The sequence below is a fragment of the Zootoca vivipara genome, chromosome 2 (genome assembly GCF_963506605.1).
Source record: "Zootoca vivipara chromosome 2, rZooViv1.1, whole genome shotgun sequence".
NCBI lineage: Eukaryota > Metazoa > Chordata > Lepidosauria > Squamata > Lacertidae > Zootoca > Zootoca vivipara.
Genome location: NC_083277.1, coordinates 53,268,595 through 53,289,460, shown reverse-complemented (window position 1 = coordinate 53,289,460; position 20,866 = coordinate 53,268,595). Strand labels below are relative to the sequence as shown.

At 43.9% G+C, this 20,866-nt stretch overlaps 1 protein-coding gene across 2 annotated transcripts in view; it reads left to right on the top strand.

Annotated features, from left to right (window-relative positions):
• The first annotated feature begins 1,748 nt into the window (after positions 1 to 1,748).
• The window catches only part of HEMK1 (HemK methyltransferase family member 1), a 51,072-nt gene continuing 31,954 nt past the window's right edge, over positions 1,749 to 20,866 (top strand). For both annotated transcript variants that reach the window (XR_004691988.2, XM_035106059.2), the window contains exons 1-4: positions 1,749 to 1,852; positions 4,443 to 4,916; positions 6,518 to 6,609; positions 13,068 to 13,161. Coding sequence is in view for 1 of the 2 variants with exons in the window: in XM_035106059.2 (XP_034961950.2) it covers positions 4,665 to 4,916; positions 6,518 to 6,609; positions 13,068 to 13,161 (438 nt within the window). In the remaining variant the exon portion in view is untranslated. The remainder of the gene's footprint in view (positions 1,853 to 4,442; positions 4,917 to 6,517; positions 6,610 to 13,067; positions 13,162 to 20,866) is intronic.

Sequence of the window (20,866 nt, the reverse complement as noted above, 5' to 3'; positions counted from 1 at the left end):
ATCAAATGCTGGGAGTGGGAGGCTTCCTCGCCACCCAAAACGCAGCACTCATTGTTGTCTGAAACCCCCCCCCCCTGCTGAATCTGCACTTCCAACTCAGCAAAACCACTTCGGTTAAGTTATTTATTTATTGACAAACCTCTACCTTTGAGACCCCAATAAGAGTGACAAGAAAGTGGCTTGAGGCCCAGTTCAGTTAGCAAAGTGATGCTACTAACCTGCATTTGTTTTTCTAGATATTTTTATGAAAACCAGTATGTGATTATTATTATTATTATTATTATTATTATTATTATTATTATTATAAAATAATTAACAGTTCTCAAATTAAATCTACTTAGGACAGAATATCAAAGAAAAATGTGCTCTCTCAAGCCCACATTCCCAGCATGTTTGCAGATATCTACGCTGGTCATGTCCACAGAATGGAAGATGACAGGAATCCAAAGGATCCCCTACAGGGATCTGATGCCTGAAGCCAGCTCCCTGTAGGGGATCCATTGGGATCCTGCCATCTTCCATTCTGTGGACATGACCAGCGTGGATATCTGCAAACATGCCAACTCTGCATTACAAAGATGTATGCAAATGTGACATGAAGACTAACAACATCAACCCTGCCATGTGGGAATCCCTTACAGATGACTGCAGCACAACCTGACACTTTCATCTGCCCCAGCTACAAAATATATAAAACTATCTCCTGTGTTGGTCTCTACAGCCACAGCAAGCGCTGTAACCTTACAACAGTTTGACTTCACTCACAGAGGCACACTCTATCAGGGTTGGAGTCAGACACAGGTCAGCAATAAAGGAAGCAGATCTCCATTAACTCTTTATTCAAGGAAACAAACACACAACTCAACCTAGTAATCTCAGCAAACTAGTGGTCTTGCCCCTATGGAGCAGTTGCCAGGACTGAAGGTCCCTGTCTTCCACGCCCCTCTAAGGCTCAAAGCAGCCTCAAATTGTGTGTGCATACCTCTGATCTCTGTTCATCCCTCCTCATTATTCTGCATGTTCTGGGGGAGGAGAGCTTGCTGAAGCAGGACAGGAAGATTTCTTCAGCAGCCGCCTGACTCCCCTCCTCTGCTTCAGCTGCCGGATCTGAACTACTCTCTGGCACAGGCTCTCTCTGCTCACTAAACCCTGTTGCCCCTTTGGCACTTGGCACCTCCTCCCAGTCTTCTCCCTTTGTCCTCTCCTCAGTGTCCCACCACTGATCACCTGGCTCTGAGCCTTCCTCCTCCTGGGCTCCCCTTGGGGGTTCCCTGGCGGATGCCTCCCCGCTCCTCTTCCTCCAGCCAGTCCCTGACACACTCCTCCATTGTCTCCAGAGAGAGACAGATGCTAAGAGACAACAGCAGAACAGCACCTGTGTGCAATCTTATACGAAGTTGTTTGGAAAGAAGCCCCATGAACACAATCAGGCTGCCTCCCCCCTGCCTCCGTGCTAAATTTAAGGCTTAAATCCTAAGAAACACTGAACACTGCAGGACTTCCTTCCAAGTGAACTTGCAAGGGAGACTCTCTACTCTACTGTATTTCTCTCTTTCGTGCACAGTTTTCTGCAGCAGCCACTCCTGTGGAACTGCTGCAATGGGCTAAGGCTTCCATGCGGTGTCCCCCTTGCCTCGTTCGCTCTGCCTTTTACGGAAAATTGACGCTTTCCCTTTCAGGCGGAACTGTACGCCGCCGCCGCTGTTAGCGAGTAAGGCCGTGTTGCTTGCGGCCCCGGAAGTGCGGCCCCGGAAGTGCGTCGCTTGCTAGTCTCGTAATTTGCTTTAGAGTCTCGCCTCCTGCTCTTGGGAAAGAAGCGCGGTAGTTACATTGGTGCTTTGTCAATTTGCAGGTACAAAAGGGACAAAATATATCATTGCCGCCACATTTTGTTATAATGTTTTTTGTACATGTCCATAAAAGCCTTCCGCAAGGCGTCTCACTTGGAAGGAAGGACCTGCGAATTGGTCTCCCTCCTTCTCCCCGTCTCTAAATGGGCATTCTTAAGCCCAGCTTCGTTGTCGCGCTTTATTCAAAATTTCTCTCTGACTTCCTCTATCTGCTGTTCAGCTGCATTGATCGGGCTGCGGAAACTACTCTGTGAAGGTTTAGCTCAAAATGGTTTAGCGGTTAGCCTTCCACCCAAAGAATAATGTATTTTAAACTGCAGCATAGCTGTCAAGCTTTCCCTTTTCTCGCGAGGAAGCCTATTCAGCATAAGGGAATTTCCCTTTAAAAAAGGGAAAACTTGACAGCTACGAACTGCAGTCGTTTGCAGCATAAGGTTTGCACACTAACCTTGAAGTAAATCCTGTTAAACTCATGTGCAGGCATGCGTAGGAGTGCCCTACTGGGCTTGGAATACTATGGGAAAGGAAGTTCCTATTTCTCCTGTTGATCCAGCACCGAGGGCCTTCTGGCGGTTCCCTCACTGCGAGAAGCAAAGCTACAGGGAACCAGGCAGAGGGCCTTCTCGGTAGTGGCACCCGCCCTGTGGAACGCCCTCCCATCAGAGGTCAGAGAGAGATAAACAACTACCTGACATTTAGAAAATACCTAAAGGCAGCCCTGTTTAGGGAAGTTTTTAATCTTTGATATTTTAATATATTTTAATGTGTGTTGGAAGCCGCCCAGAGTAGCGGGGGGGGGGGACCCGGCTAGATGGGCGGGGTATAAATAATTTATTATTATTATTATTAGTGACTCTCTCACTGCTCACAGAGGATAGTATCTTCACAGTAGAAGGTGATGGGATGATAGAGGCAGGTATTGTTGCCTGAAGCATTTGTGCTTATTCCACTATCATCTATGTGTACAAGTTCCTGTCGTTGCTACCTGTTTGATCAGAAATAACACCAGAACAAAATAAGTGTGTGTGTTATAGGAAACAGCTGTATCATACTACTTTCAACTATTTCAGACTATTTTGTCAACTCTCGTCTGTGGCTACTTACTGATTATTTGGAGAAAAGGGATAATATTCTCATCTGCTTGTATCATGACAGGAAAACATTTTTTAAAATGCAAAATAGCATCCATGTGGCACAGATACCTTTTATATGCTTTATTATAGAGAAGCCATGGCTCTTTTTGTCTGCACCTCCCATTCTATATCCCTATGCTTTGTTGCCTGTGTCAACTGTCCATTAGAAAATTTTCCCTATGTCGACAATTTGTGAACTGGTCAAGCATGAATTTTAAAAAGATGTTGAACTTTTAAAATAAAGCAATATTCAGTTTAAAATATCAGTCCTCCCACTGCTGATGGTTGGAACCCACACCTCACTTAGATTCATTTTACTGGGCCTAATCTCCCATGTAAACATATTTAGGATAAATGTCCCAGACCACAGTTCACAGAAGGCACTGTTAAAATGAAATCCACGTGTAGTCAAGACACACAACAAACATACTCTGCATAGCTGTGATGGGAAGCTATAATTTGACAATTTTACCATTGGATCATGTATATAGCTGGGGATTAGCAGAAGAAAGATCCAAATCTACTGGTAGCTCTCTGAATGATTTGAGAAGCCACAGAAGACATAGTTGCATATTGTGAGTTCCATTCCATTCTGCTACTCAAAGAAAATTCCTGGGCTTGGAGTTCTTTCAAGTCTTTTGTGCCAAGCTCCAATTGGTATATCTCAGAGTTCAAGGAAAAACCAATCAGATCCCACAAGCTTATAGTCTGTGTACCCTTGGTGTACGTATAGCACATGTTTGACAAACATTGTGTGTAGGAATTTTGTATCATTGTGTGTAGGAATTTTGTATCACCTGAACATTAGAAGAGCCCTGGTAGTTTGCATTCGGTTCCTCCAGTGGTCAATAAGATGCCCTTTGGAAACCCACAAACAGGACATGAGTGTACTGTACTAGCACCCTCCTGATTGTGAACTAGCCTGTAGCTTGAGTGTTGGTGAAAAGCAAATCTGGGCAGTTTTAGTGCTGCTTAATTTTGTTCAAATGTGGTTAGTATCACAATTATGGAAAGTGAAATGCATTATGCTTTCTTCATTTTCGTGTGTCATATGAGTTCAACATTTATGCTGTGTTTATAATGACCGCTTTAAAAATTGTTGTTGTTGTTTAGTCGTGTCTGACTCTTCGTGACCCCATGGACCATAGCACACCAGGCACTCCTGTCTTCCACTGCCTCCCGCAGTTTGGTCAAACTCATGTTCGTAGCTTCGAGAACACTGTCCAACCATCTTGTCCTCTGTCGTCCCCTTCTCCTTGTGCCCTCCATCTTTCCCAACATCAGGGTCTTTTCCAGGGAGTCTTCTCTTCTCATGAGGTGGCCAAAGTATTGGAGCCTCAGCTTCATGATCTGTCCTTCCCGTGAGCACTCAGGGCTTTAAAAATTACTTCAGCCTAAATGGTAAATGAGGTTATCCTGAATTTGAGATAATTTCCTTTGGTTGTCTCTTTTTCTCTAGGTTACTACAGGATGAATGAATCACTTGTGCTCTGCAAGGACAAGAGGACACATGGAATCTCCTGTTGACATTCTGCTGTATAAGCACTGATGAGACTGGAATGCCCTGTGTTGATATATTTTCTTAAACCAGACTGCTGGTGTTAGAGACTTGTGGTGTACTTTGGTGGCCTATAAAAAGTTGAGCCTGTTCTCATCTTGGAAACCATAACCTTCTGAAGCCATGAAAGTTCTTACTAGCTCTTTGTACAGGAAGCTTTTGAGTTTGTTCCCTCATCTTGGGAAGAGTCCTGCCAAAGGCTCCGATCTAAATCCCTGTCACAGACTGCTAAGAAAGTATTTCTGTTATAAGGCAGGTGTGGTTACAGCTGCTGACCTGGTCAACCACTGGCAAGGCGTGTTTGAAGTGAATGAGATCCCCGAAGCACAGGCATCTTCCGAATATATTGTTTCTCATGTCCTGGGAGCGAAAACAGTTAAGTGATATGTGTAATATAGTGGTTGTCTGTGCAGAGCACCGAAATGAATGTTGGAAGATCTGCCTCATGTCTGAATCACTAGCCAGCAATTCTGTGCTCTAATATATCACAAGCTTCTCCAATGAAGTAAATAGTGCTTCTTGTGGGCAGTGGCTAAGCCTTGACCTCCTTTTAAATAACTTTGCTTTGCTCTGATCAAGGTTCACCAAGCACATTGGCTGTTTGCAGTAGCATCCAAGTACAGTTTATCCTGTTTACATCATTGATGCTTTTTCTGGATTGCTATTTATATCTGTTTGCCATAGATTGTAATGGCTAAATAATTGCCTAAATAGTTCCACAACTAGAAATAAGTCGTACCACTGTGGATGTTTGGCAGCACAGCTATTTCAGTGTTTCTCAACCAGTGTGCCTCCAGATGTTTTGGGACTACAACTCCCATCATTCCTGACCACTGGTCTTGCTAGCTAGGGATGATGGGAGTTGTAGTCCCAAAACATCTGGAGGCACACTGGTTGAGAAACACTGTGCTATTTGGTCAAAATGTCTGACATTTAAGTTTGCCCCAATTTTCATAAGCCCATAATTTTTGGTTTGAAGTACTTCAGGGGACTTAGATTTTTCACCGCTATGCCATCAGAAAGGGAGAGACTGCTCAGAAGACTTTTTACAAGACTGGTAAATGAGCCCACAAAGTTACTAACCAGCGGGGGGGGGGGGAGGAAGGAATAATTAATCTATTAAGCAACCAATAAACAATAGCTAACTTTCTAGCTTAATTAGAGATTAGTAGCCTGCATTTCCTTGGTGGAAATCCTCTGTGGTGAGCATGGAAATGCAGGCTAGTAGCCTCTTAGTAGTCTAGTGTATAAACTTGCCTTCCATTAAAAGGGGATGGAATATTTAGTTCATTCTGTGCCAGCCCGCTTGGTTTCCGTGCTGGTGGAAGGATCTTTCCTTTGTGCATGCCAAGGCAGAATGGTGGAGGGAAATCACAACACCCCACCCCTCATCCACCATCCTTGTTCACTTTTGTGCTGGCTACTTAGGATAGGAAGCCTAAAAACCATTCTCTACAGCCCAAATGCTCCTCTGCATGGCTACATTGTTAAATGCAAGGCTGCTTAAAAAGGGACAAAATCATGGAGAATGGACCTATCTGGTCATAATAGCTATTAGGAACCTTTGTTCATGAGGCAGCATGCCAGTGAATGGTTGTGGGACTATTTCCTTCATTCCCTGCTTGTTGGTTTTCCAGATTAAACAAGTTTAGTGGGTTCTATGGCCTTCCAGAGGTTGATAGATTTCCACTCTCTTTAGGCCCAGCCAGCATGGCCAATGATCAGGGAAGATGGGAGTTGTAGTCTAGCAACATCCAGAGAGCCACAAGTTCTCCACCCCAAATCTAATTGTTCATTGGGAAACAGAATGCTGCATTAGGTGGACCTTTGGTCTCACCCAGCAGGGCTTTTATCACGGTACAATGGGGTGGGGAGGTGGGCTGACCGTCAAGAAAAGCATTTAACCCTCCTTGGTGCTGAGTTCAGTTTAGTGGGCTGCCAGAATTTAGTCTAAACGCCTGCAAATAACTTTTCAGTTCCAGAGCTTGAATGCCAGCAGCATCTCAACTCCCCTCTCCACAAAGCAACAAGAACAGATCCAGCAGCTATGTGCAAAACGGCTACAAAGGTGGGTACTTAGGCTGATATGTTTCACTTTCTCAAGGACTTTGCAGGAAAAAAAACCTGTTCTATTAGGATGCCTGTGGAATGTCAGGCAGCTAAAGTAGTTTTAAAATGGAGACAGGGGTCAAGTCCTGTCTTCAGGGTTGGAGGGATACGTTTAAATTCATCGTTTCTTTTAATGGGGATTGACCTCCATTTAGCTTAGAAATATGCACCCTTACATATTACTTAGTAATAACAAAAATGCAAGACAGTAGGTACTAGTGCTAGAAGTAGCTGCTGAGCTATCACTACCACTCTGCAGTATAGTAACGAACATTTAGCCATCCATTTAGCACTTTAATAAATCATGAGCAAATCCCTTTTTAAATCCATAGGGTCTTTGCAAGAACTGAGCCAGCGGAGAGGTGCTACCGGTGGTAACAAGCTGAGCTGCTAGGCTTACATAATGCCATTCAACAATTAAGTAGCCTTAAATAATTTAAGTAAATGAGACATTTCCAGCAAAGAGATATCCAGGGTAGATAGAGAATATTTAAGGCTTGGATTGCTGAAATGTGCTCATCTATGGCACTGTAGACTGTAGAACACTGGTTCTGTAGATTTCTGCCCATAATGACAATTTTGCATGCATTTTAAAGCCACAATTTCTTAAATTATTTGCGAGTTTAGAACAATAAGGGTTAAGAAAATGACAGTATAGTATTAGAACTCATTGTCTTGGATAGTGAATCGAATTGCCCACTGTCTCTTTGGTTCTGATTTTATAGCAATCTGCATACTAATTAATCCTCCTGTTGAAACAAATAAGCTGTTATTGCTGTGTTAATATGTTTATGCTTTAAAACTTAGGAGAAATACAAGTAGCCCCACTTTAATATTCCATGTTTTTCACAATATAGAATCTGTCAGAAAACTGGACTTTTTTGAATCTGGGGTTTGGTTTATTGTACTCTGTTTATTGCGACCTTAACTAGCCTGCTCCCTCAGATGCAGTAGAGGATGGGAGAAAGTAGAGCATTTTTCTCTGTGTCTTTTTACATTGTGTGCCTGTTGCAGTTTGGAAGTTGAATTTTCAGCTGCTGCACTTCATCTTTGATTATGGAAATATATGTGCTTTGACCCAGCCACCACTAGAGGCTGTATTTGCACAGTTCATGAAACTTTTCAACGCAAACCTGTGTGTTTGCTTACTCAGATGTAAGTCCCATTGAGTCCAATGGGGTCTACTCCTGAGTAAGTAGGCACAGGATTGCAGCCTTATATAGGTAGCCATACTTGACCATTATGTTTTGTTGCATGTTGGGCTTAGGAGATCTGCCTGTGTAATCTCCTTTGCTATTTTCCTCTGCTATTCTTGTCTACTTTCTGGTAGAAACAATGACAGAGTACCAGAACAGATGCATTTTCCACCTGATGTGCAAGTTTTGGAGTGCAATTGCATTCTGAAGTTTGGTGCTTTCTTTTTAAATAAATATTTTAAGTTTCGTGCTTTTTATAGCTGTAAGGCAAGACTTGATGTTCAGCTGTGCATTTGGTATTATTTGCATTGTGTAGGAATTAATGAGTTCTTTTTTGAATACTCAGGACAGAGGAAAGTATTAGAGAGCTTCAGCTTCCTTAAAAAAACAAGGAGGGGGGTGGAAGAAACCTATGGAGAAAATGGAAGGTGAAACTTGCGTGGGGTTACTAAGAATTCAGCACTCTTGTATTCATGGGGAAATAGCACTGTGTGTATATGTTAATCATGTGTGATTGGATTTAGCCCACTGTGCTCACTATTCATAGAATCATAGGGTTGGAAGAGACCACAAGGGCCATCCAGTCCAACCCCCTGCCAAGCAGGAAACACCATCAAAGCATTCCTGACATATGCATGTCAAGCCTCTGCTTAAAAACCTCCAAAGAAGGAGACTCCACCACACTCCTTGGCAGCAAATTCCACTGTCAAAGAGCTCTTACTGCCAGGAAGTTCTTCCTAATGTTTAGGTGGAATCTTCTTTCTTGTAGTTTGAATCCATTGCTCCGTGTCCATTTCTCTGGAGCAGCATAAAACAACCTTTCTCCCCCCTCTATATGACATCATTTTATATATTTGAACATGGCTATCATATCACCCCTTAATCTTCTCTTCTCCAGGCTAAACATACCCAGCTCCCTAAGCCGTTCCTCATAAGGCATTGTTTCCAGGCCTTTGACCATTTTGGTTGCCCTCCTCTGGACATGTTCCAGCTTGTCAGTATCCTTCTTGAACTGTGGTGTCCAGAACTGGACACAGTATTCCAGGTGAGGTCTGACCAGAGCGGAATACAGTGGTACTATTACTTCCCTTGATCTTGATGCTATACTCCTATTGATGCAGCCCAGAATTGCATTGGCTTTTTAAGCTGCTGCATCACATGCACTGCTCTTAAGCCAGGTGTCACCCATCCTGTATTTGTGCCTTTCATTTTTTTGCCCAGGTGTAGTACTTTACATTTCTCCCTGTTAAAATTCATCTTGTTTGCTTTGGCCCAGTTGTCTAATCTGTTAAAGTTATTTTGAAGTGTGATCCTGTCCTCTGGGGTATTAGCCACCCCTCCCAATTTGATGTCATCTGCAAACTTGATCAGGATGCCCTCAAGCCCATCATCCAAGTCATTGATAAAGATGTTGAATAAGACTGGGCCCAAGACAGAACCCTGTGGCACCCCGCTAGTCACTTCTCTCCAGGATAAAGAGGAGCCATTGATGAGTACCCTTTGGGTACGGTCAGTCAGCCAGTTACAAATCCACTGAATGGTAGCATTGTCTAGCCCGCATTTACCAGCTTCTTTACAAGAACATCATGGGGCACCTTGTCAAAGGCCTTGCTGAAATCAAGATAGGCTACATCCACAGCGTTCCCTTCATCTACCAGGCTTGTAATTCTGTCAAAAAATGAGATCAGATTATTCTGACATGACTTATTTTTCAGAAACCCATGCTGACTTTTAGTGATCACAGCGTTCCTTTCTAGGTGCTCACAGACCGTTTGCTTAATGATCTGCACTAGAATCTTTCCTGGTATTGATGTCAGGCTGACTGGGCGGTAATTGTTTGGGTCCTCTCTTTCCCCCTTTTTGAAAACATTTGCCCTCCAGTCTGTTGGGACTTTGCCTGTTCTCCAGGATTTCTCAAAGTTTACTGCCAGTGGTTCTGAAATCACCTCTGCTAGTTCTTTTAATACTCTTGGATGTAGTTCATCTGGCCCTGGAGACTTGAATATATCTAAACTAGCTAAGTATTCTTGTACTACCTCCTTACTTGTTCTGGGCTGTGTTTCCCCTGCTGAATCATCTGCTCCATATTCTTCAGGTCGGGCATTGTTTTCTTTTTTGGAGAAGACTGAGGCAAAGAAGGCATCGAGGAGTTCTGCCCTTTCTCTGTCCCCTGTTCGCATTTCACCATATTCTTCTCTAAGTGACCCCACTGTTTCCTTGTTCTTCCTTTTGCTATGGACATAGCCATAAAAGCCCTTTTTGTTGCTTTTAACCTCTCTAGCAAGCCTGAGTTCATTCTGTGCTTTAGCTTTTCTGACTTTGTCTCTACACGTGCTGGCTATTTGTTTGAATTCCTCTCTGGTGGTTTTTCCATTTTCTTTTTGTACATATCCCTTTTAAATCTTAACTCAGTTAAAAGTTCTTTAGATAGCCACCCTATTGGGCCTTCCCACTTCTGGAATGTGGCCCCTGACGGCTTTCCACTGGAGTAGTGTGGCCCTCTGCCCAGAAACGGTTCCCCGTCCATGAGTTATGCTTCTGTTCCATAGCAAGGCACTTCTGGAAACATGGGAGATATACAGCAGGTACAGCCTACTCTGAACCTGTGCTTCAGGCATTCCTTTCAATGCTAAATGGTTCACAGCTGACTCCTGCAGAGGAGACTCGCAGCTGCAAAATGGATGTGCAGGAGACGACCATGATGTTGCATCTTCTTCTCCAGCCTCCCAGAAGTTCTGGCTCCTAGTGCTATCCTTGCTGCATTTCAGGTGCACATTTGTGCCCCAATCAGTAGTGCATGTAGAGTTAAGAGTCCCAGAGAAGTAGAACGTGCAGCCCAATTCTATTTATGGTTGATTACCGTAGTGAGTTCAGTGGAACTTAGTTCCTAGTTAGTGTTAAGATTGCATTTACAACACATTTAATATGCAAGTGGATTGTGTATGTGGAGGCTTACAAAACAAAGAACAACCCTGTCAGCAAAGTTGGGAAAGAAGACAACAATGACAACATGGGAAAGTCCATTGTTAAGTTAACACAAGCTTTGCTCCCAGTTCAGTAAGCAGTTAAAAAAGTAGATGTTGGAGATACAAAGATGCTGTGAGCCTTTGGAACTAAAACAGTTCAAGGTTATGTTGCTGTAGGCGGAAATGCATATAAGTCATCAGTTCCTGTCTCTGGCTTTATTCTCTTGTTGCCCAGAAATCATGAAGGAGGCTCAGGTATTCAAAGTATGAATAAACTATGCAAACCCCAACAATAAATGTCGCAGCTGTAGTTGTAGGCCAAGCTAAGCAACCAACTCACCAAGCTTTGGTTCCTGGTTGTTCTTGGACCATCTAATGTTACAAGAGAATGAGAGAAGAGAGAGAAGTGAGTAGCATGGATATTTCTTTCAGTGGTTCAGCTTCAAAAGCTGAAAGACAAGGAAGCCGCCTAAGCTTTTCTTTTTCTTTTTCCCTATAAGAAAAGATTACAGAATAAAAAAATGCACATGATTGAGTTTAGGTACACATCAGATCTGTTAAGCAATGCGGATACTTTTAAGTACAAGTGGGCATTCGCAATGCATTTCGACCATGAAGAATGATTTAACTGCCAGAGAGTGTGTTCCCTATCTAATAAAGATGCCAGTAGATTTCTTATCTACATTTCTTGGATCTGTATGTACCTATAATATATAACCTTATTGGATTCTCAATTAAACAAGCTGGATCCTTATCTTGACGCTAGTAAGAGTGTGTATTGAGAGATAAAGGGGGTGGGGGAGTGAGAATAGTACCTTGGTTAGTTTATGATTCCTCAGAGTAGAATATGTGGCTTGCTTTTTGTGGGGAGATGGCAAGAATACCTGACCGAGAAGCTTATCGTAACATGACAGCTGCCTGGCCTTCCTATAGTCCAGGGATGAGGAGACTGCCCTTCTAGATGTTGCACTCCAGCTTCCAGGAGTGGCCGACAGGGAGGGGCAGCAGCACACACCTGGTCACTAGCGTGGCTGCAGCTTACCAGGAGGGATATGGTGGGGAGTTGTGACAGAGCCAGGAGGGCATGGTGGGAGACAGATTTCCCATCCCTACCATAGCCTTACAAGCCTGATTGTTATACTAAGCACTGTCAGGAATGATAGACTTTAAAGACAGGAATCAGAGTTCTAAAATAAGTTCCGTCTTGCTGGATGGAATCTACCATGTGATATGCCGGTGGTGACTTTTTCCGCTGCGTAGAACTGGGGATTCAGCACCCACAAAAGGAAGTGTAACAAAGAGGAATGCTTGGTTGGATCAGTTTGCTCGAAGTGGTTGTTAAGGAACTTTCTATCCAGAATTATGAATGTTTGCATTGCTCAGTGAATGTCGGCGGAGAGAACTGAACCTGAGCTGCAGGGAAAGGCAACCAAAGCGCTCAAGGGCGTGGAACCCACTCCCCTGTAAGGAAAGGCTGCAAAGTTTGGGGGTTTGTGTGGGGACATGATCAATGGGGAACATATCAAGAGGGGACATGATAGAAGTGCCAAATTATGCGCAGCGTGGAAAAATAGGCCATCTCTCATAATACTAGAACCCGAGATAATCCAGTGAAGCTGAATGTTGGGAAATTCAGTAAAGACAAAGGGAAACGCTTCTTCATGCAGCACAATACTATGGAATTAGCTTCCACCGGGTCTAGTGTTGGACACCAACTTTGAATGGCTTCAAAAGGAGATTAGACAAATTCAGGGGAGATAAAGCTATCTGTGGCTACTAGTCATGATGGCTATGTTACTTCCAGTGGATGAGACTTCTGAATTCCAGATGTGGGGAGCACAAAGAGGTCACTGCTGTCACACTCGTGTCCTGCTTGCAGGCTTTCCACAGGCATCTAGTTGACCACTGTAGGAAACAGAATGCTGGGATAGATAGGTTTTTGCTCTAATCCAGGAGGGCTCTTACATTCTCATCTGGCTGCTGGTCAGTAGCTTGTCTGCCATGGAAAACCAGTGGTATCAGTTTTAGCTTCAGTAGTACAATGCTTCAGACTTCGCATTAGGTAACATTTGGAATCTCTCTGTCATAGGACTGAATGTTCTTTTTCCTTCCCACTCCACCCATTAGGGAAGGTACTGCCTGTCCAGTTGTTTGTGCCTTGGAAAAGGATGGTATATTTCAGTATGATTATGAGATACTGTAAGTAATTGGATTCTTGGCCAAGTGCACAGTGTAATTTATGTCCTCTGTTCTAGGATGCCAGTGCAATATGTTCTGGGTGAGTGGGATTTCCAGGATCTGACACTCAAGATGAAACCTCCGGTCTTCATTCCTCGACCAGAGACAGAGGCAAGTCATCATAAGGGACAAACTTCAGCTCTTCTCCAGAGTGTTGCATCGCTACACACATACGCCCACCTCCACTTGAAGGAAGAACAATATTAGGCAGCCATAAGGACATTCCTTCCCCTGCCTCCTTTCTCATGGGTGGTCTTTGGTGTCTGGCCAGTGGGAGAGATGAGCACAGTCTTTGATGAGGTACATATTTTTACCTAGGTCAGTTGCAGCAAATCTCAGATAGAAAATCTTTAGAATTTATGTAATTGATTCCCACCCACACACACACAATGGCAAAGTATGTATGCTGTAACCCAGCTCACATGTAAAGCTAAGCCAAACCATGAACGCCCAGGCTGCTGGAGACAAGATCATGACCACTTTGCTTCTCCGGTCTTGCTTTGGCTGCTGTGAGCTAAGACATAGTTTGGCTTAAAGTGTTGTCCAAACCCTGGTTCATAGTTTGTCTTGCTCCAGACAAACCATGAGCTGTAAACCAAGAACAAACCTTGGCTGCAGCTTGTGTGTTAACTGGAGTGAAACAATCAGCCCCTCCCCTCCCACTGGTCTTCTGCTCAAGATTGCAGCCACGGCAGTTATTTTTGGGTTGTGCTTACCGGTAATTTTTTAAAAAAGAATTAGAAGGGGGTGGGAGGTTGGAAATGCATGTGACTGGGCATCACATGTGATTTTGGCCTGAGTTTCATGCTCCTTTTTCCAAACTGACATGCCTCTGCTCCAACAGTGGAATAGAAAGTAGGGCAGGACAATTTCAGCAGTAACTTGGCACAGCCTAATTAAGAATTGCAAACTCAGAGCCCCTTCCCTGCTAACCTCTAACCCTTCAGGACTCCAGTGTCCGGTGATCTTTACATACGTGGTGGTCTTTACATATGCAAAGATGGTGCTCTTCTAATAGTCTTCAATTGTGAAATTCTGCTTTCTGTTTCAAAAATGTATATAGTTCTTTTGAGGTATAAGCTACCTCTGAAACAATATAACAAAACAACATTGTTGGGTAGACCGTAAACAGAGAGGTTAGACCAGGGGTCCCCAGACTACGGCCCCCGGGCTGGATGCGGCCCAATTGGCCTCCCAATCCGGCCCGCGACGACTGCCGCCGCCCGCTCTTACGGCGCGCGGTGCGGCGGCGATCTTCAAAATCGGAAAAAAATCGCCGAAAATCGCTTGTGCGCATGCGTATGGGCCTCTCCCGACCCAGAAGAGGTCATTTCCGGTGCACTTCCGGGTCGGGGGAGGCCCATACGCATGCGCACAAGCGATTTTCGGCGATTTTTTTCCGACCGTGCGCGTTTGCGCTTGCGCACGGGCGCGCACTCCCCCGCCCTCCGGCCCGCTGCGCGCGCACTCCCCTTCCCTCCGGCCCGCCGTGCGGTCGGCGCGGCGGGCACTGGCCCGAAGCCCGGTAAGTCTGGGGACCCCTGGGTTAGACTAAAGAATGAAAACCTGGGTGTATGAAAGAGGCAGCATATGCCCATCAAGTCCAAATTATTTCATGGGGCAAATTATATTCCAGAAGCAAAGTTCCCAGGGATCACAAAATATGGTGTGAGCCATTCAAGAAGATGGGGGTTTCATCTCATAATTTTCTGGCTCCTCTTTAGTTATCTTCTGTATTCTTCTCTGCTCTATCCAAGTGGTTTCTAATGTGCTTTTTTTGTCTTCTGATTGTTCATTTTGCATTTTGCTGTTCCTTAAAATCACAAGACCTAGAAACCTGAGGTTCAACCTGTGGAAAGTACACTGAAGTTTCCAAGGTTCTGTGTCCTCAGGACTGGAAGTTGAAGTTTATTAATTAGACAAAATGAATGCCCATGTCCCATACAAAAGCAGGAATTGCTGTTAACTTTGGGGTCCTTTGCATAGATATCTACAATTCTAACAAAGAAATCCTGGCTTCAAAGTATCTGTTAATAGTTTGGGTGCCAAATCCTTCTGTGCCAAATGGAACTTAAAAGATAGTGGATGGCCCAACACAAGTCTATCTGGTGATATTGCTGTTTTCCATGCTGTGTTGTCACTATCTTCACGCAATATCGCTCCTCCCAATCATTAAACAAATGCCTGCTGTGTGTGATGCAAGTGTTGATAGTAAACACAAGAGTGTGTTGCTTATTCTGCCCATATGCTTGCATGATCAATGTTTTCCCGTGCTAGCCTAGTTTGCAATTCAGTGCTGTGTTTGACATGAGCCATTGACTAAGTGCTAACCTCTGTACTTTAAAATATTTGTAATGTGACCTCCTTTTCAAGCCCAAAAGCTGTTGAACGTCTTCCCTGATCCTTCTCTTTGCTAAAGCATGTGAACGCTGGTTTGGCCTGATCTGAACTTGTGGAGTTTGTCAGTGTTTCTCAACTGGCTGCACAGTTTGTAAGGGGTTATATCTGATCTGCTTGCCAGTAATTCACATTAAGCCCCTTGGGACGTAGGAACTGCAGTTTGAAGGTGTCATTTTGGAACCAGATTGTGTAGAACGGCTGAAGGTCTTCCTTCCCACCTAGGAGTATGGGATTGATGCCAGTTGACCTTCCAGGAATATTTCACAGATTAACGAGAACACCTGGAATTTGCCAGAAGTTGGGGCTGCCAAATTTAGAGAGGCTTGTGGAGGGGAAGTAACTTGCTAACAAAAAACAACAGCTGTGTAAATGATCATTGTGGAGGAGAGAATAAATAAATAGGGAAGTGTTTCCTCCAAAATAACTACATGCGAGATTCAGAATTTAAAAAGAGCAGTGTCACCATTGCAGAGCTGCTTCTACTCTCAACACAATTGGTTGCTGCATCACCTCTTTATTTTCTGTGTTGTCCTCTCATTATCCAGGGAAGAGATCACAGCATGCTTAGTTGCTGACCAAACCATCAGTGTTTGAACTCTTGGACTTTGTTATCTTTGCAGGTTGCCAAGCACCAAAGCAATAACGCAGATCTAAATTCGGAAGGCAGAGCAAATCCATGTCCATCTGCTTTTGCATCATTTCTATTCTGCTGCTTCTAGACATAGTGCAAACTATCAACAGGGAAGTCTTCAATTGAAATCTTGCCTCAGCTGTAGTTGCGTGTAGCCTCAGCCCTCCATCCCCTTAGCAATATCTAATTTAGTCTACCTTCTAGGAACATTGTGAGGCTTCATCAGAAACACGTTGAACTCTTTAAGTTTAAAAATAAATGTTGTTGTTGTTTTGTTGTTGTTATTAAGAATGCTTGCACTCAGGCATTTGCTGGTGCTTTAGATGCACAGGTCTGGTGGAAAGAATGTCCACATCTTTCTCACAATAACCACCTGGATTTAAGGTCAAATTAGGAGATGGATACTTGGATGTGAATGGAGGGAGAGTGAGTGTTCAAGCAGTGAGATAATGCTGTATGAATGTGTGACTTCCTGTAATTGCCAGCATTTCATTTATACATATAAACCTGTTGCTCAGGCTGTGTACACTTGACCAGTTTCTTTAAGCAAAGATCGTGGGCTACAAGGTCATTATGTAGCATTTGAAAACAACAGGATTTCTCTTGCAGGTACTTACCCAGGAACTTCATTTGAACTCCGGATGATGAAACAATTGCATTTCTAGTTTCCAGATTACCACAAGGATCATATAGCATATTTCTGGTGCCCAGGTAGCTGAGTTTTCATCTGTGAAATACTTAGAAAACGTCCTCATTAATACTTGAGTGATAATTGGCTATTTGCCACAAGCTTTCCTGCGATAATCTTCGTTGATAAATTGATATAAGGGGAGAGGGCGAACCCATTTGTTCAGTGCCTGCCACAATACAGATCTCCCTGTGTCTGTATGTGTGGGTGTGTGCATGTGAGCAAATAATGTTTTACTTGAGCGGGGGAGAGAATTGGAACCTTGTGGGCTTCCCAAAGGCGTCTGGTTGACTGTACAGAATGTTGGGCCAGATGGACCTTTGACCTAAACCAGCAGGGCTCTTCTTATGCTTTGCTTTGGGTATCTGAAGAAGTTTGGAAATAAGCATGCTATTTATAGTGCAATTTTATGCATGGCTCCTAGGGCGTCAGTCCTACTGATTTCAGTGGGACTTGCTTCGTAGCGACTGTGCCCAGGATTACAGCCTTCATATGATTCGATTTTAGGTAGAGAATACGCTGTAACATTTTGTTGCAGGTTTCGCTTGCCTAATCTTATATTGCTGGATCTTTTTCTTTTCACAAATGTTTTTTTAACACACGTTCCAGGCAAATAAAAATAAAAAAATCAGAAGCAATTTTCTGTGGGAGAAGGCATGCATACGATTTGAGTCTATGAGCTAAATTAAGCTTTGCTGTTTGTATTTCTAGGATTTTCTGCAGCACGTGCTATCCTAAACTGTCTTCTGTTTACGGGTTTTTGTTAAGCCACCAGAGGGCAGTCATGTTTTAAGCTGTCAAACAGGTCTTACCTTAACAAAGCTCTTCCTGGTGTTCCGTCGGAATCTCCTTCCTTGTAGCTTTGAATCCATTGGTCCAGTTCCTACCTTCCGGAGCAGGAGAAACCAACTCCTGCTCTTCCTTGCCCTGTATCTTGTGCGCAAGCTGAAGGACGTTTTCTGTAGGGATTGCCAGGATAAGAGGTGACTGTGTCCTGCAATGTCTTCTTCTATCAGCAAGTGTTTTATGTCGGAGATGACATTGGAACCAGAGCACTGTGATGGCACACAATGACTTAGTTCACACATCACATGTTTAAACCATAGTTTTAAACCCACCATGGTTTAATCTGAACAAGCAGCATGTTAGTGCACGCTGCCCAAAACTATCCATGGCTGCTGCCCAGAATGGTTATGTGCTATCTCCGCTGTTGCAGGCAGTACGCCTCTGAATGCCAGTTGCTGAGAATCATGTATGGGGAGAGCGCGGTTGCACTCGAGTTGTACTTGTGGGCTTCACATAGGCAGCTGATGAGAACACGGTGCTGGAGTAGATGGGCCATTACCTGGTCCAGGTGGACTCTTGTTTTGTTCTTAATATGGGTTGGACTGCCCTACTTTTTCGCTTGAAAAAGGCAACCAAAATGATCAATTAATGGAGAATAGTCATTACGGCTGCACTGCTTTCAGGGTCAGGCACAGGCCACACCTCTCCATACCAGTGGCTAGACATCCACAAATGTGGTTAATGCTGTTATACTTGGGTGTGGCTTGCAAGCTCTCACGGAGCATCTGGTTGGCTGCTGTGAGAACAGGATGCTGGGGGCCTTTGGCCTGATCCAGTAGGGCTTTTCTTATATTCTTATCTCTACTAGAACCCTGGGGTCGTCTAATGTAGCTGAATGTTGGAAAATTTAGGGCAGACGAAATGAAGGACTTCTTTGCACAGCACTGTTGCACTTAAAAGGGCCCCGGCACGCAGTTTCCCACTAAGTAATACTCAGAGGAAACCCATTAAAACTCAACACATATGGGTACCTTAAGTCTGTTGATTTCAGTGGGTCTTCTCTGAGTACTTTAGCTGGATACAACCCAAATGCCTTCTCACATGAAAGAAATTCATAGGTCCACCCCGCCCCCCGAATAACTTCTCCATGAATTTAAAAGGCTTGAATCTACGCACTTCCAGAGATCAGTATTCTGCCATTAATAGCAGGCACCAGCAGTAGCGCTGAATTGGCTCTGTCGGTGGCAGTGGAGGCTTGTCCATTAGGGCAAACAGGGAACTGATCTGCCAACCTCAATTGCCCCCACCTACCTGCTTTCTTACAGCCAGTCCAGGGGGTGGCACTGCCTCTCAGCTTCCTCCTCTTTAGTCTTAGGCAGGCATCCCCAAACTGCGGCCCTCCAGATGTTTTGTCCTACAACTCCCATGATCCCTAGCTAACAAGACCAATGGTCGGGGAAGATGGGAATTGTAGTCCAAAACATCTGGAGGACCGAAGTTTGGGGATGCCTGGTCTTAGGGTTGCCTTTGTATAACTCATCAGAGATCCAAACTAGAATTAGTTGGCATGGTCGGTTGTAGGCTCTACCTCTCTGCACCATTGGCTCTGGCCCCACCTACCCTTAGAATCCCTGATTTCTGCCCTGCCATTCCCAATGGGCACTAGCCACCACTGGGCAATGTGCCCACACTGCCCCAACCTTGGCGCTGCCGCTTGCCATCCCATTAAGCAGTGGTGCCAGCTCCATGGCTCTTCCCCATCAAACCATTCCTACCTGTGTATAGCTATGTCTTGGGAACTGTTACCAGTTTTCATTCCTGTAGTCCTGTTTTGGACCTATCCTATTTCTGTGTTGGTCCCGTTCTGCACCTTAACATACTATGGAACAAATTCATTTCATTGCTTTCTGGCCAAACTATTTTACTTCCAGAGTTTGCAGGGAAGTAACATCCCTTTCACCACACTATACATGATTTTTTTTGCATCTCTCATGTTCCTCCTTACTACTTTTCTGAGCTAAAAAGTCCCATATGTTGTGGCCTTTCCTCATGGGGGAATTCTTACAGCAGCAAAGGTCCTTCCTAATGCAACTATTCTTTCTCAGTAAAGATTGCATGGCTATTCTGTCACTTCTTGTTTCTTACAATGGTGTCTTAAGAGTTTAGGATGTTAGCTTTGCATCATAACATCCTGTATGTCCCAGAGAACCGAGAGACTTCCTTTTTTTCATCTTACCTTTTACCCAGCTATAAGAGAGGTAGGAGGGATTGATTGTGTGTGTGGCAGCTGCCACACACACACACACACACCCCACTTCACAATAACTGGACAGGAGGAATCCCTTGGTACTTCTGGGAAGCAAATTGGAATATGGGGAAACTTTAGTATTCTTTCAGAAGAATGAAATGAAACCGTATCAGAGCTCACGCTATATTGACGCCCTGAGCAGCAGAGTTAAGGGGCATGATGAAATACGTTTGCATTATCTCATTGCACTCCACTTTGTCAATAATTTGGTCAGGGGAAATAATGTTTTCGTGTATGTTGCCATACAGTGCCAACATACTACTTGCGAAAGTTTCAGAATGCATGACAGCTGGAGACACATAGATTGTATGTTCAGGTGAGGTGATCATCCCTTACAAAACTCCCAGAATTAACTTTCTGAGGAAAATGTTTTCCAGATTAGACACATGTACTTCCAGGAATGTATCTTCTGGTGAAGGCACCCACAAAGTTCACGGAACTAAGGGAGTCTGCTCCAGCCCTCTTGCCTTAAGCATTGTTCCTATATTCTACTTGGAATATTCATATGCCAGTGTTCCACTAAAAGCGGGTTCCACAGCGGTGCACATACATACATGTTTACCACAACTAAAAATTTAAAACTAAAACTGTAGGCATGTTTGTATAAGGCAGTAAAATATTTTGTGCAACAGCACAATAATCAACAAAATATCTAGTAAAACATAAGCATCACCTGCTATTGTAATGGCCTACTAAACCCTTAACAATACAAGAATAGACCAACACAGATCTGTGGCTAAAGAAGGGGAGAAAAGTGGAAACCTTGCACTAGCTGGAAGAGACAGTTAAAAGGGGGGAAAGAGTTATGGTAATTGTCTAACCTAAGAGTAGGAAAGTCTAAAGAAATCAAATTGAATCAGCCAGGGAAGTAAATGGAAATGAGGAGATGATGACTGATTATACATATACATATACATATGTATGGACACACGCACACATGCACACATGAGTCAAATAGGCCAGGGAGAAGTTTAAAAGAAGATAAATTCACACCTTAAATAGG